The 27,925-nt window shown below is 37.3% G+C and overlaps 1 protein-coding gene across 1 annotated transcript; it reads right to left on the minus strand.

The window, feature by feature from the left end:
* Positions 1–1,356: 1,356 nt before the first annotated feature.
* On the minus strand, positions 1,357–27,925 carry LOC122518690 (homeobox protein Nkx-6.1-like). The gene is made up of 4 exons (XM_043637722.1): positions 27,064–27,925; positions 21,389–21,499; positions 17,094–17,305; positions 1,357–1,658 (listed from the first exon to the last, which is right to left on the minus strand). The coding sequence occupies exons 1-4, from the start codon at positions 27,923–27,925 to the stop codon at positions 1,461–1,463; spliced, it is 1,383 nt and encodes a 460-aa protein (XP_043493657.1). The 3' UTR covers positions 1,357–1,460.

The following is a 27,925-nucleotide window of genomic DNA, read 5'->3' on the forward strand; positions in this document are numbered from 1 at the left end:
AAATAATCGATAGCCGATAAACTTATAGACTAGGATGTTGAAATTGTATTCGCTTTCGTTTATTGCAGCGGATGCAGTTTATGTATACATATATATTTTTCATTTATTTTCCCTCATCATTCTTTCTTCTCTCTCTCTCTTTCTTTCTTTCTTTTTATTTTTCTTTTTCTTTTTCTTTCTTTGCGTATATTCCTTCAAACGCACACTACGTGTAACGTTATCCTTCTTTTTGTTTCTTTGTTTATTTTGATCTTATCGTTTAAATTCTAATTAATAATTACCTATCCACCTAACTATGTATATCGAAGTCGTATTAAATACGTTAAATATCACATTCACGTTTATCGTATCTACAGAAATATACAAAAGTCTGATTCTTGTCCGAACTTTCGCTTGCTTTGATGATTTAGTTTACGATACGTTTAAACCAATTCGTTTTACAATATTTCATTTCGTTTCGTTTCGTTTCGTTTCATTTTCACGCGTCAACGACTCTTCGTAGAAAGTTACGTTAGTTTTTCTTGAGATCCGTGTCATTGTCATAAATTTGATACTTAAGTAAATGAACTAACTCAATTGATCATAAAATTGATTCGTGATTATTTAGTCAATAATATAAAAGTTGAATTTTTTTCGAGGTAGATACTCATTACACACATCGTTATATTATTTATTTAATTAAATACAAATGGAAAAAAATAATCACATAAATGAAATTGTTTAATTCATTATTACTGTTTCATATCTTTTCGTTTCTCTTAACAGTTCAAACGTAATAATAATAATAATAATTACAATCATAAAAAGGAGAAACAAAACAATATGAAATAATCAAACGTTAGAGATTTTCGTTAGGAGTCGATTTGAATGATCTCACCGATACGAGGAAAATCATCGAAGAAAAATCTTTTCCCTTTGTCTTTCCACCGAAAAGCATCGATTTTTTTCTCGTCCTATAACCCGGAATCTCGTAATTCAGTCACGCTAGCAGAACCAACGAAGCACCTCGAGGACGAGGGAGGAAGAATAGAGAGAAGATATTACACACACACACACACACACACACACACACTGTGAATACACTCAATACTTCTCCGACACATACACACACACATACACAGAGTCACACATGTATATATTAGTAGAGCTCTCGTTACATCACTCCAAGAGCAAGTAAATCCGTGACAAAAGGATTTTCCTTGTCTCCTTTCTTTTTCTCATTCATTCGCATCAAAGATATCAGTTTTCTCTCTCTCTCTTTCTCTCTCTCTCTATATATATATATGTCTGTCTATTTTTCTTTCTCTCTTTCTTCCTTATCTTCGTTTAGCCACGCCTCTCTTCTCTTCTCTTCTCTTTTCCTCTTCTCTCCTCTCATTTCATCTCATCTTCCTTTCTACCATAACTCCGCCATTTTCTTTGTTCTTTCTTTCATCTCCGTTCCATATTTGTAGCATCTTTCAATGCCTGTACTGCTGTTCGAGTTCCCTTCTCAACCTTTTCGCTGCCGTTTCGCTGGTACCATCAGTTTCGGCATCGCTGCAACCATCCTCACCCTCGGCAACTATACCCTCAACTTCCTCCTGACGTCTTTTAGCCGTCGCCATTTCAGCGGCGTTCTTCTTCCGCCACTTTGTCCTTCTATTTTGAAACCATACCTGAAATCATACAAGATTGATAACGTCGAATTAGATTACAAGATTATTAGATAGTGATATTATTTTCAAGATACGTCATATTAAATATTAATATAATATTATAAATTATATTAATAAAAGTCGTAATAAATTTCAGTTGCTGATGAAGTCCCAATAAAAGGAACGAAACGTCCAACTAGTTCGAAAATAACGTTCAAGAAGAATTTATAACCGTCCAAATTTCCTGTGATACCTATTTTAATATTAATATAACATTTTTTTTTCTTTCTTTTTTTTTCACGGATTAATATTTCCTACGAGAGGATTATTGATACATATATATATATATATACTTTTTAACGAGACTATCCTAAAGAATTTGGTGAACGAATTCGAAAGGCAATATAAACCCAATAGGATAGTAAAAAGATCGTAAAAACGGTAGTTACATTTAGGTGGAATAATGATCAATCGAGAAAATGAATGTTAGAGTCGAGTCGAGTCGAGTACTAAAGACGAATTTGACCGATTCTTCGTTAAGTAAGAAGAAAAAGGACAAAAAGAAAAAAAAGAAAGAAAGGGAAAACAAATAAGCGGATTATATAGCTGGAGAGAGAGTAATTAGTGTCGAGTTTAGACTTAAGCGGACAATCATGGTAGTAGTATTTAAAAAAAGGAAAGAGGAGAAACGTTGAAGGGAGTGGGAAAGAGAAAGAAGATAGCTATGGTGGGGAGAGGAGGGGAGGGAAGGGGGGTTGGGTGAAAGGTATAAGGGAAAATTCCAGGAATGGTTCGCCGGAAGCGGTGCTAACTTAAGGTGCCCCTCTGCACCTATAAAGCTCGAAATACATAGTAGGAGTCTCTGTCCCCGCAACAATGTATTTAATTAACGTAACGGGTGTCAGGGGAGTAACGGGGAGGTAGGGACCGTAGCGATTGCACCCACAAACCACCCCCGATCCATGCCACCACAGCGTAGAACCCCACTAAACTCTCTCCTCCTCATACTCTTCTTCCACCACCATCCAACTCTACCACCACCACCACCATCACTACCACCACTACCATTAGGAAGTTCACCCTCTTCCTCCTACGCCATCACCACCACCACCACCACCACCCGCCAATCCGCACGCTTGTTCAATGGCCGCCAAGTCGAGAGCTTAAATTAAAGATATAAGCGCATCCTGCCTGCCTGCCTGACTGCCTGCCTGCCTGCTTGCTTGCTTGCGTTCCTAGCTTTCTTCCTTCCTTCCTGTCTGCCTGTTTGCCTTCTTTCCTGCTTCCCTGCTTTTGCCTGGCTGCGTGCAGGAAGCGGTAAACGAATTAAAAAGTAAACGGCCCACCGTAAAAGTTAATAGCTGTTCGGATGAAAATTAAAACACTCGAGAAATTAAGATAACGTTGAGTAGGAAGAGGTAAGGGGGCAAGAGGAGAGGGGATCAAGGAAGAAAGGATAGTAGTAGACAGTCGGCAGGGATTGATCCTGTGCTATGGTAAAAAGAAAAAGAAAAAGCCCTTAGACCGGCTGAAATTTCTTATTCCTACACTTTATCTTGTATCTTATGGTTACACTTTTATTTAAGATTAGTTTTCGGAAAATAATCGTTATTATTGATTAGATATAGTCAGTAGGGATTGTTGGTGAAGTGTAAAAAACAAACCCTTCTACCGGTTGAAATTTCATCCTGTATTTTCGTTTATACGTTTTATGGTTATCCTTTTGTTAACAAAATAATGTAATTATTGATTAATATACATACTTTCGACTATATATATATTTTGATGTTGTAAAAAAGGCACAACACGATGTCAAAGATATTTGGTTCAATTAGATCGTTCAAATTGATAGGAAAATCAAGTTATAGCCCTTCACCGTAAACGATACTCGTGTTAAATACAAGTCACACACGCACGCACATTATCTTTCTCACTTTCTCTTAAACGATACGAACTCTATGGGGTAACGGTTTCACGCTATAATAGTAGGGGGTCGAGAAATAAAATCGAAAAGGGACAAGTGACACGGACATTCTAGGGGTAGTAGTTACGAAACGGCACGTGCACCGACAAAATATTTATCGTAATGAACTTAGAACGTGTAACGATTCTACGATACTCTTATCGAATTCTTCAATTTATTAAATAATAATAATAATAATAATAGTAATAATAATAATTAATTTTCTAATTTTTTGTATTTTTCTTAGAAAAGCAGAAAAAATAGTAATGCAACGTTGTTTATTTAAGAGAAAGATGAGTGTTCTTGCAGGTATACATATATATAAATATATTTATTAAATAATAATAATAATAATAATAATTATTATAATATATAATAAAATATAATATATAATAAAAATAAAATAAAATAAAAGAGGTAATGCAACGTTGTTTATTTAAGAGAAAGATGACGAGTATTCCTGCAGGTATACACACACACATACATACATATATATATGTATATATTCGAAGGTATCATTAATCGTTACTTTATTGTTATACTAAGCGCGTCATTACGTTGGAATGTTTCTTCACAAAGAGCAAAGAACTCATTCATATGTTTAGTTAAGAATAAGAATGAACGAATGAACGAACGAACGAAGCACGTTGGGACCGTCTGTGAAGAGAGTTTTCTATGAGTAAAATAATATATCAAAGCATTCTCTCTCTCTTTCTATCTATCTATCTATCTTTCTACCGAACAACATCCCCTTTTGAGAGAAGGAAACCTACAAACGACTCGTGTAAGTCTTATGGCCGCAAGCTTTTGACCCATTCGAGGATCTACGAGTCAAATGAGGGTGAATGACAATGACAGATTTAACGTATTACACTTTTCCTTACGTGTATATGTATAGATTTATTATAATATCGTATTGTAAATTTTTGTTCTTCAAGATGACGAGTGTAATCGAATAGTATCAAAAAATTACATAAAAAACATTAAACATTTATGTGTGAAGTATTATCTAAAAAATCGAATATATACATACACATATACAAATAATATAAAAGAGAAAGAGAAAGAGAGAGAGAGAGAGAGAGAGAAGTATTAAATCCCATATAGAGATAGTGTTTCACGAGAATGTTAAATCCTCCTATTGCGAAAGATATCATCGTGTCAAAATGTAAATGCAAAAAAAAGGCCTTCTCAATGGATCATCCATCTTGTTTTTGAACGCATTAGTCACGCACACGTTGCCGTAAGCGGAGGCGGACGAAAGGGAGGACGAAAGTTCTCCCTCCCCCCTGCCCTACCCTTTTGCCCCCCCCCTATCCCTTCACTCGCTTGCACGTTATGTGTGTTGGCTCACAACTGTTCGATTTATTAAATCAGGATTATCTAAGCCCATTACTTTGTCCTGTAAACGTAGACACAAAACCGCATTTATAACGGCGCAAAGCCCTTAAAAGGGCGGGGTTGAGGTACTGATTTCCGTGGGCTGTCTGGCACCCTCCCTCTAACAGATAATACCGATAGCATCTGATCTCTCGTTGATATTGACGAACAATTTATCGTTGTGAAAGATTAGGAACGTGGACCAGAACGAACAAGCGCGAATCTCGTGAGTCAGGCTGTTGAAAAAATCTTGTAAAATGGTTTTCCGTAACGTTTTAGATCGTGTCCTTGGACGAGGAAAAAATTATCATGTTATATTTAAAAAACGATGTTAATGTTATGGGTTTAGAAAGCAACACGTGTTGTTAAATATCATCTAATCATAAATTCATCATCTTGTTGTTCATCATCTTGTTCATCATCATGTTGTTAAATATCATGTAATATTATACAAATCTTGTCTACGAATCCTTTCTTCCTTCTCCCCTCCTCCTCCTCCTCCTCCTCCTTTTCACCACGTATTTTAGGTAAACATGTGAGAGGAAAAAAAGAAATCTTGTCAGAATGTTCGGAATGGTATGCAATGAAGAATAAAAAAGAAAAAAAAGGGGGAAAGAAAGATTTGACGAGTAACAGGGATGTTTCATGGTAGGAAGGGAAAGGGTAAAGGTATGGGGACATACAGGTAGGAAGGTGGGAACAAAGGATTGGGAGGACTAAAGTGGTGGGGGGGAGGAGACAAGGGAAGAAAAGTCGAAGAGTGTTTTTGGGAATGAAAATGAGAAAGAGAGAGAAGAACTGTATAGATAGAAGATACTCGAGATGGGGAAAGATGTATGGGGAATGAGGGTGCGGAAAAGAATGGGGGGGGGTAGAGGGTTTGGAAGGAAAAACCTTGAGATCGGAGTGGTGGAGGAGGGTAAAAGAGGGAAACAACTCTGGTCCGCCAATTGGGTTGAGGAATATGGCGAATCGAGAGGGTGGAAAAGAAGAACAATGCACATGGACCCCCATGTAAATATACACGAAGAAGAATGTTAATATTATTTTAAATTAATATAAAAATATAATATAAAATTAAAATTAAAAATTAATATAAAAAATTATAGTTCGTGTATACTTATTCCTACGTTTAGAAAAAAAAGCATGTTTTTTTTATATTGAATGAGAGATTTGAATCTCAATTGGTGGATAGTTGACAATATACACCGAATAATTTAGATTTCATGGGTTTTTTAATTATTTTTAATAACGAAACACGTTTTATTAATTGTAATAACTGGTTATTCGATTTAGAGGAATTCGGATATTGTCTTGTTGTATGTATTAGGAGAAAAAAGTGCATTCAACCTTAAAAATTTATCGACGGACCAATGAAACTATACTGTTTGAATAATAAGCGAATTCAACGATGCGTAAGAGTTCGAAGTGAATGTCGCGAACGATCAACTTTGACACGCGTCATTAAGCATTTCCTTTTTCCAGCTCAATTCTATGTCCAAATTTTTCCCTTTTATATATATGTATGTATGCATGTATGTGTACTTATGTACGTAAATATATATGTGTATGCATTCTTTGTAATCTTTCAGTATGACTAGTAGAAAAATTTCGCACCTTTTGCGATTCATCGAATACCATAGATCAGATCGTGAAAAACACATAGCCAGCCCCATCATACGACACGTTTAAATTTGTTAAGATAAATGATAATTATATGTTTCTTTTTTCTTCTTTTTTATTTTTTAATTTACTTATTTATTTATTTTTTATATTATTTTATGTACATATATAATATTTATTTATTTATACTTATCTTTATTATTATGTATCTTTTTATAATTTAATTAATTTATTTTATTTTACTATCAGTATTATATTTATAATATCTTTATTTTATCTTTATCTTTCGATATTTTTTGTTTACTTTTTTATGTAACCCGTAAATGTTTGAATAAACGAATATTTATAGGAGTGTTACCTTAATTTAAATCTATTCGATATGTTACCATAATTTGATTATTTTGACAAATCGTTTACCATTACGAAATTTATCTCGACAATCATCGTGAGATAACGTTGATCGGAGAAAAGGGTTGGTTAGGTGGATGTAATCGTAAAAAACAATAAAAAAAGAAAAAGATTTCTAACTTAACGATAACCCATCACCATCATCGCGTTACATAAAACTTATCTCCGTGTATGGTCGTAGGTAATCCATATTCAAATGGCTTTTACAACGCACAACGTGAATTATGAAAAGATGTTAGACCATGATACCCCGAGTCAGGAACGATTTCCCATCGTTATGGGGGTATACTTTAGGGGGGTTGGTGCATCGAAATTAATTACGTTACGTTATCGAGATTACTTTCGATCTAATCAAAAGAAAAATTTATTTAATTCGTTGAGTTTCTTCGACGATTATTTTGGTTCATCATTTTTCAAACGGTATACGATTTTAATTAACACTCACTTTACATGAGAATCAATTGATTGATTTTCCACATAATAATACGAGTTTCACTTCTATCGAGGGTAGTGGATACATTTTATTTTCTTTTTATTTTTTACTTGTTTTTTTAAATACCCATACCGATATGGAGACTAAACACGTGAAGCAATTAATTTCTTCGTGATTTCCCCTTAACGTTCCGGATATTGAGCTTTCTCTCTCTCTATCAGTGTGTATGTGTGCGTGTGTGTGGTCTTTTTTTAACCTTTTTTTTTTTTTTTAGTATAGGATTTACATTTACGCCATATGGTGTAGCAGCGACAGGCCTACACACACGATTCGGCCGCATGGGATAGATATAACGTAGCTTTTAAATACCTTGCCAACCAAATGCGTTTATCCTCGATCTCGTTTTCGAACTCTTCGACAAGCGAATCTTTCCCAACGTGGACGCGATTATGAGCAAATAAATAACAGTTAATACGGTGCGTTTATCCGGGAACAGCAGATACGGGTTTTACGTGTATTTGACGTGAAAATTCTTTTTTAAATCCGTCAAATTATGTGCCACTTTGAGATATGTACATTTTCGAAGAAGAACACATCTTTTTCTATAGATAAAATTCGATAGAAATAAATAAACTATGATCAAATATTAATAATATCTTTTTTTAGGGAAAGTATTCAGAAGAAAAAATACATTTTCCAATGTAGAAATAAAAAAAAAAAGTAAAAGAAAGTGAAAGAACGAACGTTACTTTATCGTAGATATCAACGTTAGCGATAAAATCGTAGAAGATGTGCCGGACACGACGATAATTTTATAAATCAATCCGCATAGGAAGTAATCGGCAAAAGGAAGTCGGGTCCTCTCTTCTTTGTCTTTTTCTTTCACTTTCTCTCCCTCTCTCTCTCTCTTTCTCTCTGGACCGTAATATTACAAAGTGCTCGGAGCAGAATGTTTCTTCAAATAATAAGTAATGCGATCCACGAGAATGGCAGAGGGTAGTTGGCTGTTGGCGATAATGCGCTCCTCTGTATTCCGTTCTCGTAGCGTTTCCCCATATCGATATGTTTCCCCACCCACCCCCGTTACCCTCTCCGACCACCCATTTGGCTTTCGCTCGAAGATCAAATGGCTTCACCGATTCGCGTTATCCCTAATATTCTATTTTTATTTCGGAATCAAATTTCACAGGGCGAAACGTGGCACGGCGCGGCCGAGTTTGCTGCTGGTGCTGATGCTGATGTTGCTGATGGTGGTGGTGGTGGTGGTGGTGATGGTGGTAGTGCTCTGTGTATGTTCGAATAGAAGGTTGAGGAAGGAAAAGGGGGTGGTACATTTTACGACACTCTCGTACAAACCGAAGGATCTTTTCTCGCGAATTCAAGGAGGACGGAGAAGGAGGATCCTCTTTACTTCTTATTTTGATTTTCATTTCAATTGTCTCATATATATTATGCGTTATTTATTCTTATTATTACGATACTACGTATAGATTATTATATTTTATTTCTAATGTTATAGATGTGTAATTGGTATTTTTTGTTTGTGTATTTGGTGATGTAAGCTTTTCTTTTTTGTTTCTAGTATCGTTACATGGAGCGTTTATTATGAAAGTGCTGTAAATCCATTTAAAAAAAAAAATAAGTGTAAGTCACAATTTCCATAGAAAAAAAATAGAAAAAAAGAATTTCCTGTATACACCAGAAGATTATTATTAAATCTAATATTCAAATCTTTAATTTTCTCGAAACAATAGAAAATAAATTTAAATCACTTTCAAAATAACGTTCCATATTATATATTGTAACTTTTTTTTTTCTTCTACTTGTAACAATTTGGATAAATGTTATTAATCATTTTCTTATTTTAATATCTTTTGTATAGCTTGCAATAGTCATTAAATTAGTATAAAATCTGTACAGTATAAAAAATATGAAGTAAAATGTACGGTATGTCGAATCGTTGACTCGTACTACTTAATTCTTATTTACTCGAAACAATACGCAGACACACACACACACAGACAACTAAACGGATTGTTACCACGTGAAACATAGCTTTACTCGTGGAACGTTTATTTTCAATTTCCTCATGGCCGAAAGCAATTAGTCGTCGGTAGAGCAGTCATCATTGACTGCAGAATTGCGACCCTAACTTAGCGTTCGTCCTATCAGAGCCAAAGCTATTTGCACGAATCGTTTAACTCGAACAATGCGATAATTGTTTAACGTTATTATTGTTTTCTCGATGTTATGTCGATTGATCATTATGCGCAGGTCTTTATAATTTCATAATTTTATCGATACTTTTCCCCACCCTCTGCCCCACCCCCTCCACTCTCTCACTCTCTCTCTCTCTTTCTCTCGTTCTAATTATAATTCAAGAAATTCAACGAAAGATATACGATGTTATAAAAAGAGGTTTGTTCTTCGGGATGATTAAATGCAACGATTATTATAAGCGATAAAAATGATTAAAATGGTAAATAAAAGAGAACAAATCATTTTCGAATTATTTCCTTCTGTGACTGTGTGAATTATCTTTCGTTAAACATTATTGTTTTCATTGCTTTCTATACAATAATTAACGTATTATCTTATATTATATTTTTCCTACCCTTAGTTAAGTCAGTGTTTCAAACATACAATTAACCGTGAATATTTCAGTTTGGATCAGAATATAAAAAAAAAAAAGAACAGAAGAGAGAAAAAGACTAGAGAGAAAACTGATGATATAGCAAGCATTATGGAGTCAAGTAAGTACATATATGTGGGCCAATTTGTAGAAAGATAGAGAGAGACACAGATATATACAGAGAGTGAGAGAGAGAAAGATAGAGATGGCAGGGTGGAGTGAGGAGGAGGAGGAGGGGGAAGGGTAAGAGACATAGAAAAGAGGGGTGAGGGTATATGCGCGGGTTGAGGTGAATGAAGGGAAACACCGTCTGCTGCCGTGATTTATCACGCCGTGCCATGCCATGCCGCGTTACCGTACGTACATATACCACCATGATGATACATGGTAGTGGAAAACCCGGTAGTAGAGGAGAAGGAGGTGGAGGAGGAGGAAGAGGAGGTGGTAGAGGAGGAGGCCTTCGCTCGTACTAATTGACGTCATCGATATTGGTATCCGTCGACGAGCAGATTACTCCGCCGTAAACAACTCCGCCCTCCTGCCTGCAGCCGTGCATTCTGGCCGGACAACGCGGATGGGAGGGTTGAAAAGCCCACGCCACTTTACTACTATACTACTACACTACTACTACTACTACTATTAATACTACTACCACTACACTACTGTTACTATTATATCACTACTACTACTACACTCTTACTTCTACTACTACTACTACTACTACATACTCTTACTTCTACTACTACTACTACTACATTACTGTTACTATTACTACTACTACTACTACTACTCACTTGCTGTTACTAATACTACTACTACTACACTCACTTGTAATACTACTACTACTACTACTACATTACTGTTGCTATTACTATTACTACTACACTCTTACTTCTACTACTACTACTAGTGGTATCGCTATCGACGAATAGACGTAACCGATCTACCCCCTTGTTGTAAGGCCTTCGTACCCATTCGGCAACCCCACGTATTATCCCTACTGATCTCCCTCACTCTATCTCTATCCCTATTTCTCTCTCTCTTTCTCTCTTTCTCTCTCGTTTCCCTTTCTTTTACACTTGTTCGCTTGAATTAGTCGAATACTTAACGTTACTTTTCAGCTAGTTCGTTTTACCTACCAAAGTCGTAGAGTTTATTGACTCTGCAATGGTATGCATTTGTCGAATGCAATTTTTCACTCTCTCTTTCTCTCTTTTTCTCTCTTTCTCTTACTCTTTGGGTTTAAATAAAAGAACCTGAAATTTGATTTATGTCTTATTGTATTTAATATCGATATTATTTAAACACGCGACGAGTCTCATTATCGATTATATTTATAATTATTTGTCGATCCAATAAATATTTTCTTAAGTATCTTTTTTTTTTTTTTCAAGGGATCCCGTCCCGTTCAATCGTGGTTTTATATTATCGATTTACAATCGAAATCTTCTTTATTCCGAAAAAATAAAAAGAAACATTTTATACAATTTACAAGAATCATTTCTATCGTTACTATTTTTTATACGTTATAGTATAACCCATATCTCGGTCGGTTGAATCCCCAATACCTAGCGACAACATTTCATAAATTTTACTCTCGGCACGTTCGCGCGACACATGAATGATAAGTGTATACGTTTTGTACCTTTTTGTTTTTTTTTTATTTATGCTTCTTCCTTCTCTTCTTTTTATCGGTATCGTGTTTTTTTTTTTCCGACAGATTTTTTCACATCCACGCCCACGAGTTTCGCGCGTTTTCTTTTTTCTTTTTTGTTGCTTTCGCCAATCTCTTTGCTAGCCCCCCCTCCCCCTCCCTCTCCCCTCTTCTCCTCTCCCTTTTTTCATCCCTCTCTTCCTATCTATTCTAACTCGTCAGCCAAGGGTGAATCAGTGTTAAAGATCGAACGATAAATTAATGGAAAAGGTCCATTTCTCTATCTGTCAGTTCATCTCGTTTCCACGTATCCACGTACATACGCGTTTACACGTTCGCACACAGACACACGGAGACACGCACACACACACACGTAGGTTGACGTTTCGATACGGGTTTATATAGGAAGGGTGTCACGGTCTTTAACTCGCAAATGCACAACGTTCACTTTGTCGTATTAGATTCTAATAGAAGGGGAATAACTGGAACTGTGTCCCTCTTCTATCTTCTCATTCCTAAAAGCTTTTGACTTGGTTTAAGGTTCCATTGACACTTGCCACTCATTGGTATAGTTTAATCGAATCGAATGAAATCAAGTGTAATAAAATATTTGTTCGAAATATTTCTCATACTAAAAGTAAGGTAAATCAAGTGAAATTGTAGGATTCGTGAAAAAATTGGGCCCGTTGGGACTGACTGATTGACTCCTCGCGCTAACGCGAGGATAATTCGTGTTTAAACGGAAGAGATCACATAGTAAATATTCGAATCAAGCAGAAGGTTGGGTCTTTGGTTACGTTACGTTACGTTACGTTACGTTACATTACGTTACATTACGTTCATATAACGTATCGTTCAGTAAAACGTTAATCAAGCAGTAATTAGGCCGAAGCTTGCGTTATCATCGTTTAGGATGTGATCCAGTAGGCAATAAATGTCGGTCCGGTTTCCGGATTAAAGAGTAGTTGTATCCGGGAAGCTGCGATAATCGATAAACCGTGGTTACGAGAATTTTGTTAGTAGTTAGATAGGTGGATAGATGTTACCTGTATTGTTTTAAATGATATTTTTTTCAATTTCCCATAGGAAAAAGACAAACCATGATGAAAAATCTCGAAAAAGGAAAAGTAAAGAAAGGAAAACAAAATGAAACAACAAGAATAAGAAGAAAAGCGAGGAAAAAGAACGTCTCGTCTGGTTGAAAAAAAAGAAAAGAAAAAACAATTATAATAGAAACAAGATTTTCTAAATGATCGTCGATGCGATACACGACGCGATAAATTATTTTCTCCCTCCCAACCCCCCATTTCCCCCATTTCCCCTGTTAGGCGCCTATATGTCCGTTGCAAAAAAAACACAAAAAAGACAAAACGCGCATTAATTAAAAGAGAAAAAGAATGAGAGTGTGCGAGAGAGAGAGAGAGATGGTATCGTTGGCGAAAAAGTTATAAATCTGGGAATGTCATATGCGGTAGGACATATAAATCTTCATCGAACAGAACTACTAAAGCCCAGACCGGTATACCGTTTGAATCCCTCTTCCGATATTGCAAAAAGTGATACGTTCAGCATGTAATGATCCGGTATTACACCGAAACCGCAAGGGGGAGGAGGAGGAGGAGGGGGGGGGGCACGGGGAAAGGGAAACGTTATTGATTTACGTTAGTATTTTAATCGAAATCCGTCGCGGCGTTATCCGTAATCTGAAAAAATTTTTTGATTATTTAAAGATCGCATACACCACGTCGTAACAAAACGGACAATTTTTGTATTAAATTTATCATTCATTTCCCAACGCGAATTTTTCAATCCCACCCCTCCCCTTTTCCTCCTCCTTCTCCTCCTTCTCCTCCTCGCTCGATAGTTTCCGTTTGTTCGGAAGGGGATAATCAATTTTTTGTCCTTTCCCTTTTTTTCTTCCTTTCTTTCATTTCTTTCTTTCGTTCTATTTTCATTTGATATTCTCGACGTTTATTATCGCACTTTGTTAATCAAAATTCTTTCGGTTTCGTTTGAAAGAATGTTATCCCTAATAATCCATTAGTTGAAATTCGATCGGAAATATTAGGAAAAAAAAACGTGTCGAGAATTTTTATGTTAAATATTATTTGAAATAATATTTTTATATCGATGATACATTTATCGCAAGCCATTAATAACAATGTTAATCGATTGAATATTTTGTTACTCGAAAAATTGATTCGATACCTTTACGATGTACTAATATCACGTGAAAAAATAAAACGTTCGAATCAATTAGTGGTTCATCAGTAGAACGATTGTAAATGGATGATACAGGTGTGGTGGGAACGGGGGGTTCGCGTAAGCGAGAAGAAAAAGAAAATGAAGAAGAAGAAGAAGAAGAAGAAGAAGCAACAAAATTATCACACGATGACAAGCGTAACTCGTTTTCTATCTTTATATATCATATATATATATATACACACACACACATATATATCTATCTTTCTTTATCTTTTTCTTAACTCATCTTAAACGTGGACACTTTTCTATAATAAACGTTTCTCTACCTGACGTTTGATCGTGCCGCCGCCATTTTCTATGGCGTCCTCAGGGTCTCCATTGTACCTATAGAAAGTGAACGCGCTAGGGTATTAAGGTGAGAGACTCCATTAGGATAAAACTATTTTTCTCCGCGTATGCGTGATCTCACAACGTCGTCTGACTCTTATCCCCCGGTATCTTGTATTATTATATTCAAAAACCAGGATGCCTCCTCCTCCTCCTCTTCTTCATCCTCCTCCTCCTCCTCGACGTCCCCTGTCCCCCTTTCCCCACTTCTCTGACGCTTTTGAATCGTCGTACGTAAAAAACATCCTTTCTAACATCCGTTGTTTTGAATCGCATCGTTCACGGTGGTTGTGGTGGTGATGGTGATAGTGATGGTGGTGGTTATGGTGGTGGTGAACGCAAGGATCACGAACGAGGAGAATATCGACTTGGGTCGGGAACTCTTCTCGAGACTGTTCAATCTTTTCGTGCTTTGCGATCGTTATTTTCGTATTTTTTAAACTTGACCCTTTTCTTTTTCTTATTCTCAATCTCTCCTTAATGTTTTCACCTACGGTAGGTAGGTAGGTAGGTAGGTAGTCATTTATTTTTGTTAAGAAAAATAAACGAATGAAACGTCCGGTAAGGCAGGTAAAACGTTAATCTATTTCAACGTAGAAATCAAATGACACAGCAGCTATTCAAACGATCCAACAACGGTGTATAATAATAAATATTTAAAATCAAAAAGAAAGAGAAATTAGCTTGAAAAACATTGGTTAAAGAAAATTGGAAGAAAATGAACGAGGAAAGTATTTGATCGATACGTTCGTAGTAGACTTTTTATCCAATTTTCCTATCTTTCCTTCTTTTTTTTGGATAACTATCGAAAATCGGTGAGCAAAGTAAAGAGATACAGATATAATATTGGGTTGGAAACCAAGTGAGTGCTGATTTTAAATAAGAAAAAAAAATTCCAAATGTTGAACTGAATTAAATGCGATTTGTCTATCGATAAAATCTATCAACCTATCGTCCGTCTGGTTGGTATAGGTACAATATATAACATATCGTAGTGTAATATTTTGGAAAAGAGTAAAACAGAAGCAGTGGTGTGTTTCGTTCACGGATCCGAAGGCAATCTCACCCTCGAAGATGGCATATACGCTGAGGTGAATCGCCTCTTTCCGAGGAAATCCGAGGTAATTGAATGCTCACCCTCCTCCCCGCAATGTTTCTTGGCTTCCCTCGAACGTCGCCTTCGTCATCCGGCCTCGTTCAACCCCCCAAACTCTCCCAAACCCTCTGGAACCTCCTCGAACCCCGTTTTAACCACCCACTCGTCTATCCACCATCGTTTTCTCTCTCTCTCTCTCTCTCTCACTCAGTCACTCTCGTGGCAAAGAGAAAGGAGTTTGTTCTCTCATCCCCTTTGCCATCACTCACGGACGCGGACTTGTAGCTTTCAATAAAAATGTAAATATGGCGGCGTAGAACGAGCCAATGACAGCGCTACATCGACGCGGACTCCGTGAGACTAGAAAGAGAGAAAGAGAGAGAGAGAGAGTAGGAGAGTAGTAGTATCATGGGCGCGAGCCTGTCGGCAGCCACCGCAGTAGCAACAGCAACCGGAAGGGGGATTGAGGGCTTGAAATGGGCTCCCTCTCGAAGATGGCGAAAGGAGGGAGGGTGAAAGAGCTCCGACGCGACTACTGCTAGCTAGCTCACCGTTCCCAGAAGAGGAGAAGAGAGAGAGAGAGAGGGAGAGGGGTTGCTCCAACTCAGGGGTGTGGGCTTTAGGAGAATCCGAGAGGGGTTGTTCGAGAAGTAGGGGAAATAGAAAGAGAGAGAGAGAAAAGCAACCCTCCTACCACGTAACCAACCACCCCTTCTACTCTTTTCGCCAAAAGTTGGAGTAGGAGAACTAGAATAAGAAGAAGAAGTAGAAGTAGAAGAAGAAGAAGAAGAAGAGAAACGGTGGGAAGTGTTCCGAAGCTTTTCTGCTAGAGCGACGCCGCACGAGTAGGATGACGACGACTACAACCACGACGACTACGACGACGAGGACGAGGACGACGACGCAGGTGCCGCAAAGCTTGACACGTCTCCGGCTGTTTTGTCACCTTCTTTTATCCTTCGAACTTTTTACAAGCTTCCCTCGTTAGAGGCCTCGCCCGCTTGCTTTCACCGTACCCGTTGATGGAGTAAGCCCGTAAGGGCTCCCAACCAGGACGCTTTTTTAAAATCTCACCGTGTTACTACTACTAATACTAAACTCCTCCTCCTCCTCCTACTCTTTCTTTCTTTCTTTATTTATTTCTCCCTCTCTCTCTCGTTTTCTCTTTCCGTTCTACCCCCATAGATCGGCCTGCAATTGTTTTTTCTTTTTCTTTTTTTTTGCCCCTTTCTCTTCCTCTTTACTAAGAGGAAAAGAGTGTTTGCGTTGCCCCGGGTGACGATAGCAACGATCCGATCTTTTTTTGCCGATTTTTAGGATTTAGGGGGGACTACGAAGAGCCCCTTTTTCCTGATCTCGATGAAAGCTGTCCTGGTTTAACGATCATCTCTCTTTCTCTCTCTCTCTCTCTGTCTCATATACCGACGAAACGGTATGATAATATTAGAATATACTTTTTTCTTCTTGTGAATTCTTTCAACAGGGTTATTAAACCGAATGAAAATTAGTTACGCGACAGATAGATTGATAATAATCAGCGTATCATATGTTTCTCATTATTTTTGTATATACAGAGTGTCCTACATAACTCTTTTCAGGATTTTTCAAGTACTCGCGATGTACATATATGTTAAAGTTCTAAAAATGATTATAAAATTTGTAAATCCAATCGTACCTTAACCTGCGATTCCGACATTCCAAGTGCGTAAGCCAATTTGGCACGTTCCGGTCCAGCGAGATACTTCGTTTGTTCGAAGGTTTTCTCCAATGCGAATATCTGTTGCCCGCTGAAGGTAGGCCTCGTGTGTTTTTTCTTTCCACCCTCGTGTTCTCCCGCACCACCGCCGGCACCTGTCATCCCTTGCTGACAACCGAGCTGTTGCGATACTGTAACGTCAAAAGTTACCATGCAATTCTAATTGAAAACATTACATTAATTATTTCTAATTTTTATATTATTTATTATTTATATTACAAATATTAATTGCATTAATTATTTTATGTAATTTTTAAAATTTAATTTTTAATTAAGTAATTTTATAAAAAAAAAAAAAGAAAAAAAGAAAAAAGGCAACAAAAAGAGAGAAGAAAGATGAGATAAGGAAGAAATCGAAAGCAAAAGGGGAAAAAGATAAAACAAAAGTTCGAGATCTTTGTCTTAATTAGATGAGAAAAAGGTTCGAGGAGAATTTCCAAGGGTAATTAAGAAAAAGGGAGGGTAGGGTGTAGGGTGAGAGTGGTCTTATGGACGAGAGCCACGCGGTTGGACGTATTTCTGCGCGTGTGTGTGTGTGGCATGTGGGCACGAACTTTCTCTCTCTCTCTCTCTCTTTCTTTCACGTGTATGAACAAGAGAAAGAGAAAGAAGAAGAAGAAGAAGAAGAAGGGCGTAGGGCGTAGGGTCGACACGACACACTGTGGGTTGTGGGACTTTAATTTAATAAAGCAATTTGTAACGGAATACGGAACGAGGCAATAATGGCCAGTCGGCGGGGAGGGTTCTAATGAGCTGCTTACCGCACTCCCCACCCTCCACCCTTCCACCCTTCAGCCTGTTCTACGATAGGTACCGCGTTTCGCTCGATTCGTCTCTCTCGTTCGTTTGCTTATTGTTTAGTACTATCAGCTTTTATAATATACACGAAGAATATCTTTACTTCGTCTGATAATTGAAGAGGATTATTTTTTTCTTCAATTATTATAGTTATATATATTTTGTTTAGTTACGTGAATTTATATTATCATAAAAATATGATACGAACATAAATAATTTATAAAAATGTGTAGATCGAAACTCAGGATTTATGGAATTTCATCTTTGTAGAATAACCCATAGGAAAAGGGTGGTTAAGGGTTGGGGGTTGGTGGAGGGGGGATAGTAGTTTCGTACGACTATGCCAGAAATTGTCGGATTAATCTTTGCAACGTGTCGTCGTTGGGTACACGGTTATAATTTAATCGTTCGATTTAGACCGTACAAGTGATACGCGTGTCAAACACTATATGCGAATCGAATGGTAACGAGATAATGTACGTAAGCGATTATATAAACGCGAGTGTTATCATCGTGCCAAGCAAACGTTTGCTTCCTACGATACTATTCCCGTTAACCGTTGATGCAAAATCACGAATTTCATTGACAAATCATTTTTCTTCTTTTTCTTTAAAAAACATATCACACGTCACATAAATTAAATATAAACTAACCCATCCCCTTTCCTTTCGCAACTAAATCGCAAATAAAATAATTAATATAGAAAACGGAGAAGGGGGGCAGAGTGCTGGAGGGTTGAGGATAGAAAATCATCGACGTAAAGAATACACAATAATTCCTAAGAGTTAACGATCTCAAAAACATTTTTCCTATCAGTTTGTTTCTTCTTTTCGAAGCTTTATATATACGAGTATAGATATATATCCTCGTATCGAAGAAGAAGAACGAGATGGGCATAAAATACAGGAAGGAAGAAAAGTAACGCGTTTAGATCCCTTTGGCGATCGTTCGACTGACTTTTCTCTCGGTGTGTCTCGCGAGACCCATAGAAACGATCAACGTATCGCTATGGAATATAAAATATAACGGTGCCCGGTGTGTAACTTAGGTTCGATGCTACTACCCCTACGGGGGTGAGGGTGGGGAGTGGGAGGAGGAGGCGATAGAATGGGTTGCTGGAACGCAAAAGGGGTGGAAAAGAGAGAAAGAGAAAGCAGAAGAGAAGAGGGAGGGTGGAGGGGGAGGGGTTGGACGAAGGGGTGGGGGGGTACTTTGAGTCGAATGGTAGGTAGGTAGGTAGGTAGATAGGTAGATAGAAGAGTGGAAGGGGGGGTTGGAAGGGGACAGTAGATGTGTGCGTGGATACTGTGATGCCGCAGTTAAAATATTGCCAGAGTTATTCTCGCGAATATGGAAAACGTTGGATGGTAGGGGGAGAAAGAGAAAAGGGTGGGGTGGGGTGGGGTGCAAGGGGAAGAGTAGTCAGGGATAGAAGGGCTGATATTGAATATGATATTCTGGATCCAACGGATAGCCACAGCGGACTACCACCATGCCTGGCACCCTCTTATTCGTCCTCCTGCAGTGACAGAACTTCGTGTACGCTTTGGTGAAACAACACGCCCGTGCCCATGCCCATACCCATGCCTTTTATACTGACTCTTACATCTTTACGTTCTCGCACCCTTCCCTCCTTTCTTACGTCACACATGTGCTGCCCTAAGGGACAGAAAGAGAGAGAGAGAGGGTGGAAAGCATGAGCACGCTGATCTATGCTCTCGAAAGGGGAAACGACACCCCCAAACCCTAACCCTACTCCCTTAACCTCCTCCCACCGCGTGCCGTCACGTGTTCTTTCACTTTGTTCATGATTTTTACCTCCTCCTACTCCTACTCCTTCTTCTTCTTCTCCTCCTTATTTTCTTTCTTTTTCTTTTCTTTTTTTTTTTCTTTTTTCTCTTCCTTCCCCGTGTCATTTGGCGGTCTACTATTATATTATACTACTTGATAGCTGTTACGATTGGTCAGACCGATGTCGATGATAGGATTTCGTCTGAACAAGCAAGATTCTTGATTTCCTTTTTTTTCCTTCTTTTTTTCTTTTTTTTTGAGGTATCTTTAGGGAGGGTTGGTTGGGGTGTTCGCGTTGGAACATCGTTTATTAGGGTCCAAGTGTTTCTCCTTCTTTTTTTTTGTTTTTGTTTTTTGGAAACAATGAAGGTACTTTGGTTCACGAAGTTAGTGATATTATTTGGGATTATGGATTGATTCGCTTTTATTCATTAATTGATTTTAAACTTTATAGATTCTTATTGTTGTTGTTGTTATTGTTGTTTGCAATTAATTTAATCGAATATTCATATTGCAATGGAAAACAGATATGCGAACAAATCGGGGCATACATTTGAGCAAAGTTTGAATCGCGATTTAAAAACGGATTGAATTTTGTTTCGTTGTTTTTTTTTTAATCTAAGTGAGAAACGTAATAACAACGCGAATCCTTCATTCTTTCTTTTGTTTTTTATTTTTATTTTTTAATTTTGTCGCGGTTTTAAACGAAATTTCTCGGTTTTCTCTACGACGACGACGTCCAGGAATAGAAAAAAAGAAAAAAAATAAAAATAAAAATAAAATAAAAGTGGGAGAAAAAACAGGTGTTTTTTTTCTATGCTTTTTTCATCCTCGTCGAGCAACGTTGTTATCCGCTATTCTCTTTCTTCCTTTCTTTCTTTCTTTCTTTCTCTAATTCATTCCACTTGACATATCTCACTCGTCGTCACGGTTCGGAGGTCAGTGCTTTTGCTTCTGTCCTTTCCGGGATATTGTTTAAAAAAGAGCACCATCGTTTCGTCGTCGTCGTCGTCGTCGTCATGGTCGTCGTCATGGTCGTCGTCATGGTCGTCAAATCAAGTGTTTTTTCACTTTCGCTCCCGTGATTTTCTTGCCGCAAAAGTAAACACTGGCAGCTGTCAAACCTTGCCGTGCTACGAGAGACCCAGGCTAGGGAAAGGTTCAAAACATCCGCAGGCATTCTCCAATACGAGAAAGGAAGAAAAAAAAACTAGCATGTATATATGTGTGTGCGTGTGTGTGTGTGTATGTGTTGTGTATGTTGGATGTCTCTTCCTTTTTTTACTCCCACGTTTTCTGTAATAAGCGTTATCTTTTGTACGTCGAATGAAACTACTACTAAACGTTTTTAAAAAAAGAAAACTAGCTTTGTCACATTAGTTCTTTTGTCCGAGTTTAACACGCGTGTTATTTTCTTTTTCATTTTTTTTCTTTTGCTGTTTTAGGACGATAACATAAAGTGATCATTGAGAGAATTCGTAAACCGTATGTATCCTTCTCTCTTTCTCTCTTTCTCTTTCTCACTTGTTCCCTTTTGAAAAGTTTATTTTATCTCAAATATCGTTACAACGTTAGTCAATGATATTCATCTGTTAATGATTAATTTATATGAAAATTCAACTTACACGTGTGTAATCTTGCTCGCCATGCCAAGGGATCACTGACCAAGCCCTGAAGACCCGGCCAATAAACAGCCGGATGTCTCGGTTCCGTTCTTTGTTGAAATTGTCCAATACCTGTGACAGAAGATTTCAAAATAACATTATTATTATTATTATTATTATAGTAGTATTTTATTACGATTCTATTAGTCAACATTTCTCGATGGATTTGAATGTAATACAAACGTTTTGATAGTAGTTGGAAATAAAGGGTTTTGTGGCTGACTGAGGTGAGGGAAGAAGAAGAAGAAGAAGAAGAAGAAGAAGAGGTCGAATACCTAAGTCTTCCCTTTCTCCCTTTTCAGCAAACCAAGTTAGAAGACCCCTTTAACAACTCCAATAGCTCATAACACTCACTCGTTCCTTGGGAAAACGTTCCAACGATTTTAATACGTGTTCGAGTCAACGTAGATTTTCAAACGACGATGACAACGATGAAAATAACAAATCATTCATATTGTTTGAAAGAAAATTAAAATGACAATAATAATAATGTAGCATTCGTGTAAAAATTGGACCGTTGGACAGAACTGGAACCGGGATTCGAACCCGGGATGGATCTTCCGCTTTCCTATTTAAGTGTTTGACTTGAAGGCGTTCGCATCCCACCATAATCATTTGTATAATAAATAATATAATATATAGAATACATAATACATAATACACGGGTTCTGAAATAGAATTTTTCAACACATATATACATATTTATATTCTTATTTTATGTTGTTAATAATAATTTTTCTAAAATCCCCCATAGAAAGATCTCGCGATCAATGCTAACTAAAACGTTTAATTTCCCGTTCAACAATGCGCACCATTGGCAAAGTGGTGTATAATAAAAGGTTATTTCCGTTTTTAGTGTCACGTACGAGCTTGGGGTGGGGTGGAGTGGGGGTGAGGGGGAAGCTTTACCTGGAAAGAAAGACGAAAATGGAAACGAATACACGAGCAGCAGAGTGTCACACGAACCAAACAGGACCACTGTGTCATTTCCTTTTGTCCGTTTGCTACCAAATCAAATGAAATTTATGGGCATCGTAAAGGAACACGGACACCCGTACTCTCATCAATAAAATATTAAAAGGACTCCTTCATCTTGTATACCGATCTGCCGTAATAGAAATCTATGACGTAATCCTTAATAAGAACCTGTAGCTTTGCAAAGAGAGAGAGAGAGAGAAAATAAAATAGAAACGGAAGAAGAGGTGAAGAAAAAGAAGAAGGGGGAGAAGGGGGAGAAAACACTTTGCCACTTAAACGCAGACCCCCGGTGGTGACTTTTATAAGACATTTATGGGACACCATGGACAGTGGTTTTTTTGATTTAAACGACGAAAACATTGTAAAAAATTGAACGCTAACGTTTAAGGTGGCTTGCTTCAACGTTCGGTGATTATGATCGTCAATCAAAACGTCATTTATTCTTCTTGATACTTGTTATGGGGGGTCCTAGTTTATTTTCTATTTAGAAATGCTTATACTTTGAAAATTGTAATAGGACTAATAAGTTATAATAATAACTATAAGTATCGAAGAAGAAATATTAAATGTTACACAAGACGCGGTTTATTTCTTATCTTTTTTTTGTTTTATAGGAAAAAAAAAAAGATAAACGATGGGCCAATAATGAGAAGTTATCAGACAGGAGGGTTGTATAACGCAGGACACGCGGCGTACTAGTATCGTAGGAAGTAATTAGTATCGGTCCGGTGCAATCAGCGTGAATAAAATACCGACGCATATTAACGTCGATTATTAATAATGATCGACGATTATTAACATCGACGGGTTGTGCCCAGGCTGAAAGCTTCGGTAATATCGCTAAAACGTATAGCTGTGTATTTCTACACCCTCCTAGCGAATATCGTTCAACAAATACATTCCGTCGGGTAACTCATCACAATATATATGTATTATATAATATATACATATATACAATTTATTCTAATAATGTAGAATACGTAAATGATTGTTGTTGTGTTCGTGCCTATTGCGTTAGCAATTAACGTAACAATCTCATATAGATAATGAAGTCATTTCGTCGGATTAAATCGTTATCAATAACTTCGTAGCTTCTCACTTTTACTAATTCGAGACTAATTTAATTATCCTTACTACCGTTTTCTTTCCTTTTCGTAACTTAATTAAATCCTCGAACAATTTCAATTGTTATTCGTTTAACCAAAATTGTGGCACTCATTGTAAAACAGTAGCCTTTTTTTTTATTGCGTTTTTCGTATTTTTGGCATAACATAAGAAAAGCGCGATAGAGTTTTTCGGCAATTTATTGGTTAATATATATTATTGTAGGATTCGTGAAAAAAATCGGGCCGTTGGATTAACTGGACCGGGACTCGAACTCACGAATCTTCCGTTTTTTTCGAGCGATTGCTCTTTAACCATTGAGCTATCCAACTCACGAATGCCTATTTAAGTATTTGACTTGGAGGCCCCTCGTATCTCACATTATTAGTAGGAAGAAAAAGTTTCATTACGTTTATTGTGTTATAAATTGTATTATAAATTGGATTAAATTGAATTCACACATTTTGAAAAGTTTAAGTCTCTCGATCATGCTTGTAAAATCACGTATTATATTAATATTTACATTTCCTTGATGTATTTTATTCGTGTAACTCATTAGAATATAGACAAGATTAAATATTATAATTGTACGGTAAAACTGTCAAAATGTTTCACTTTGATATTTACACTTTGAAAATGGTATATACTTCGATTACAAGGGACCACCACCAGCACCACCACCACCACCCAACCTAACGCATCTCAATTTTATAAATTGTTTCATGCACGTGCGCTCTTTAAATAACGCGTATCGAACTGTGCTGGGCTATTCATCAAAACGTATCTCTGTTGCTTCCTATATAGAAATATATAAAGCATTTATTATATAGCGAATATGGTCGGTATAACGTACTGGTTGTTACAGTTAACATCCCTATATATCGATCCGCGAATATTTTATTTATAATCTTTAATCGTAGTCATAAATTGTAAAATGGTTGTTATTTCGTTGTCGCGAGTAAAATGTCGATTGTAAATCCGGGATAAATCGAAGTAAAACCCTTTGCCGATGTGTATGTGTATGTGTCCAAAGGGAATTGTAATATTATTTATCCACACATTCATCAAGTGTTATCATTAGAATAAATCATAATAATATAATTGTAAAGAATGTGAACGATGTAATGAGAATCTTTTCAAAAAGGAAACAAAAACAAAAAAGATTTCATTAATAAAAATCGTACGAAAGGAGAGAACACTAATTTTGAGTTTTACAAAGTCGCGTAATAAACATGTGTGTGTGTGTGTGTGTGTGCGCGCGCGAACAAGCTTCTTCGAAGAATATAATGCTTGTCACGTACATTGCTACACAATGAAGATATATAGCTCGCGTAGATACACTTTCCATAGAAGATACGAAAAAGAATATGATTATTATTCCTCTTTTATAGAAAGTTTTGAACGTTGTCAAATATTTTAACGAGCTAGTTCAAAATCAAATATTATTTACTTGCTTACATGTAATAGATATACATATATACATAAATACAAATATCTATGTAATTTTTAGCGTGTCACGAAGTGATTAAAAGCAAACTTTTTATTATAGTATGACGTAACAACGCGTTACAAACATATTTAACAAAATATGAATTCATATGTTAATTAAATACACGCTTTTATATATATATATATATGTGTATAACTGTGTTCAGGGGGAGACAGGGGGGGAGAGAAGTATAATGACTTTTAGGTGGCATAAATAATTTCTTGAAGCATTCTCTTCATATGATTGATATCTTAATGTCAGCCCGGATGCGGAAATCGACGGTTTCTTACTTTATTCTTGCCTAGATAAATTTAAAATTTACGCGGTGTTGTTGTTTAGATCATACCACCTACCACCACCATCACAACCACCACCATCACCATCACCATCACCAATTCGATGTGTTTCATTATTGTGAAACATAACAGCACTTCGCGAAGAGCAAATCGTTTAGAAATTTAATGCCATGAATGTTAAGCAACGCTTTGCTCGTTTGCGTCGCTCGTTAATGTACCGTGGGAGCACGTAATTCGGTAAGCATAAATTTTACTACCACTTTACCTCCCACGTTTTACTCCGGTACGATCAAACACTACCAACCACCATCACCACCATCATCACCATCACCATCATCATCACACTATCACTACCAATCACCATCATCATCATCATTATCATCATCATAGTCACTAACACCATTGTATCGTTTCAATGATACCAAATTAATGTTCATTCATTTTTTTTCTGCTTCTTTCGTTCGCACGCTTTTACTTTTGAGATCATTTCGTGATTACTTGCTTGCTTACTTGCTTACTTTTTTATATCAATCGTAGAGAAAACATTTGATTCGAGTCTCTCGAGTCAGTCGAGGAGGAGGTAACAGGAATTAGCCGCTAATGACTGTTCCTTGAGAACATACTAATCGTAATTACCGTCGCTACTGAGAGAAATTTTTATTTTTTTTCTTCTTTTCTTTCTTTATTCTTCTATATTTTTTAACATTAAACTTGTCGGATTGAAAGTTATTTTATAACGATAATAATCACGATTATATATATATATATTAAATTATATTATATTCTGTTTCTTCTTCTTTTCTTTTTTTTTTTAGGAAATAAAAGTAGAGATAATAAATCATGATCGTAAATTTGTTGGAGAGAATGATGGGAACGTTTTTTCATCGTAATCGTAAGTTAAACACCACACACGTCGAACGGATACTTTACTAAGAGTATATCACATTTATAACTAACATATATATATATAACTAGGATATTAGAATTATTTATATTAAAATAAATTTTACATATATTCGCGATTCACATATTTTATCTTTATATAATCGTAACGCGCGTTGAAACGTTTCCAAAAGATATTATTATTATTATTATTATTATTATTATTATGTCTACTTCCATTCGCGATATACTTTCCATTCTAACATCTACCCTAATGTTTCCTCGTTCATTTTATCCTTTTGATCTTTTCCCAAAAAAAAGAAACAATTCAAACAGTTTGTGGCAATATTCCAACTGGAATTCTCGAGACATCGTTTTGTCTATTTTATGGACTTGGATTGGAAAACTTTTCGTAACTCCGTGCATCTTCCTTCCCGAAAATAATTCATGAAATTCCAACATATAATGTAATATAGGAACGTACATATATATATATTAAAAATTTCATTTTAATACGATTCACCGTTTCAATTCGTTTCGATCATATAGTAACGTTATCAAAATGCATCACCAAAAACTATTTTACATTATTTTCGTAACATTTCAAATAGGAACAATTGAATGAATAGATCAGGTGGTAATTGAAAGCAAGAAAATCCTATAAAATCCCTGAGGACGAATAAAAACAGAAAAAAAGGAAAAGGTGAGATAGATAAGATTCCGGATATCGAACTTGACCCTTTACGAGGGTACCCATAAAAAACTATAAAACTTTATAACAATTCCTACGAGTGCGCGTGTTATTTCGTTATCAAGTAGATTAATCGAAGAAATATCTATAAAATAAGAGGAAAGCAAAAGAATGTAAAATGCATAATCATACTAACCGGTAGACGCGGTGAATCCTGCGTGCATGGCGTAACGTGGTGCCGCCATGTGTTGGGGATGGGGTGCCGGTTGAAGGGCCGCATGCGAGGCGGGCACGGGAGGTTGCGGATGCGCGGCCGCCGGTCTCGAGAGTATCGTATCTATACCATGAGGATTGCTGCCGACCGATGTGATCGAGGTTGCCGGACTGTGTTTTCCTGTGCTACCCGTCGGCGAGGATTGTCCACCTTGGGTGGTCAGCGTCGCTAGGGGAACACTTATGCGAGGCAATTGGAGTCCCTGTTGTTGCTGATGTTGTTGTTGCTGTTGTTGTTGTTGGTGTTGTTGTTGTTGCTGTTGATGTTGCTGATGTTGTTGGTGTTGTTGTTGCTGTTGTTGTTGATGACTCCGTTCTGCCATCGAATGTAAAGCAGCCAATGGTTGATTACCTAGCATCCCACCACCAGCCGCACTTAGGTTGAGGAACTGCAGAACGTGGGGCGCGGCAGCGGCATGAAAATCGTGAAGCCAGGGTGGCCTCGGAGGTGGTGGCGAGTGGCTCGAGGTCGGTGGTGGCGAGCACGAACCCAATGACGAACCTGCCGACGAACTGCGATCACCCTCGGCCAGGTGACTGTTTCTTCTGTGTTGGTCGCTCAACGAAGACATGTTGTCACCGATCTCGAGCTCGGCTTCCGGGCTTGATCTTTGTTGAAGTTCCGGTTCCCCGTTATCGCCGCAGTTCTTGTTGCTTCCTCCGCCACCTCCACCCCCGCCAACTCCTCCGCCGCCACCGCCGGCAACTCCTGCACCTCCTCCACCTCCGCCACCGCCTCCTCCGCCACCTCCGCCGCCGCCGCTGCTGGTCAGAGAACACACCAT

The sequence above is a fragment of the Polistes fuscatus genome, unplaced genomic scaffold (genome assembly GCF_010416935.1).
Source record: "Polistes fuscatus isolate 324 unplaced genomic scaffold, CU_Pfus_HIC Scaffold26, whole genome shotgun sequence".
NCBI classification, from domain to species: domain Eukaryota; kingdom Metazoa; phylum Arthropoda; class Insecta; order Hymenoptera; family Vespidae; genus Polistes; species Polistes fuscatus.

Excerpts from the sequence above, each read along its gene's own strand:
- LOC122518690 (XM_043637722.1), bottom strand. The coding sequence starts at position 27,925 with ATGGTGTGTTCTCTGACCAGCAGCGGCGGCGGCGGAGGTGGCGGAGGA. Across the intron at positions 17,306-21,388 it reads GCGAGCAAGATTACACACGT|TATCGCAACAGCTCGGTTGT; the intron begins GTAAGTTGAATT and ends TTGACGTTACAG. Across the intron at positions 1,659-17,093 it reads TGTCGGAATCGCAGGTTAAG|GTATGGTTTCAAAATAGAAG; the intron begins GTACGATTGGAT and ends GTATGATTTCAG.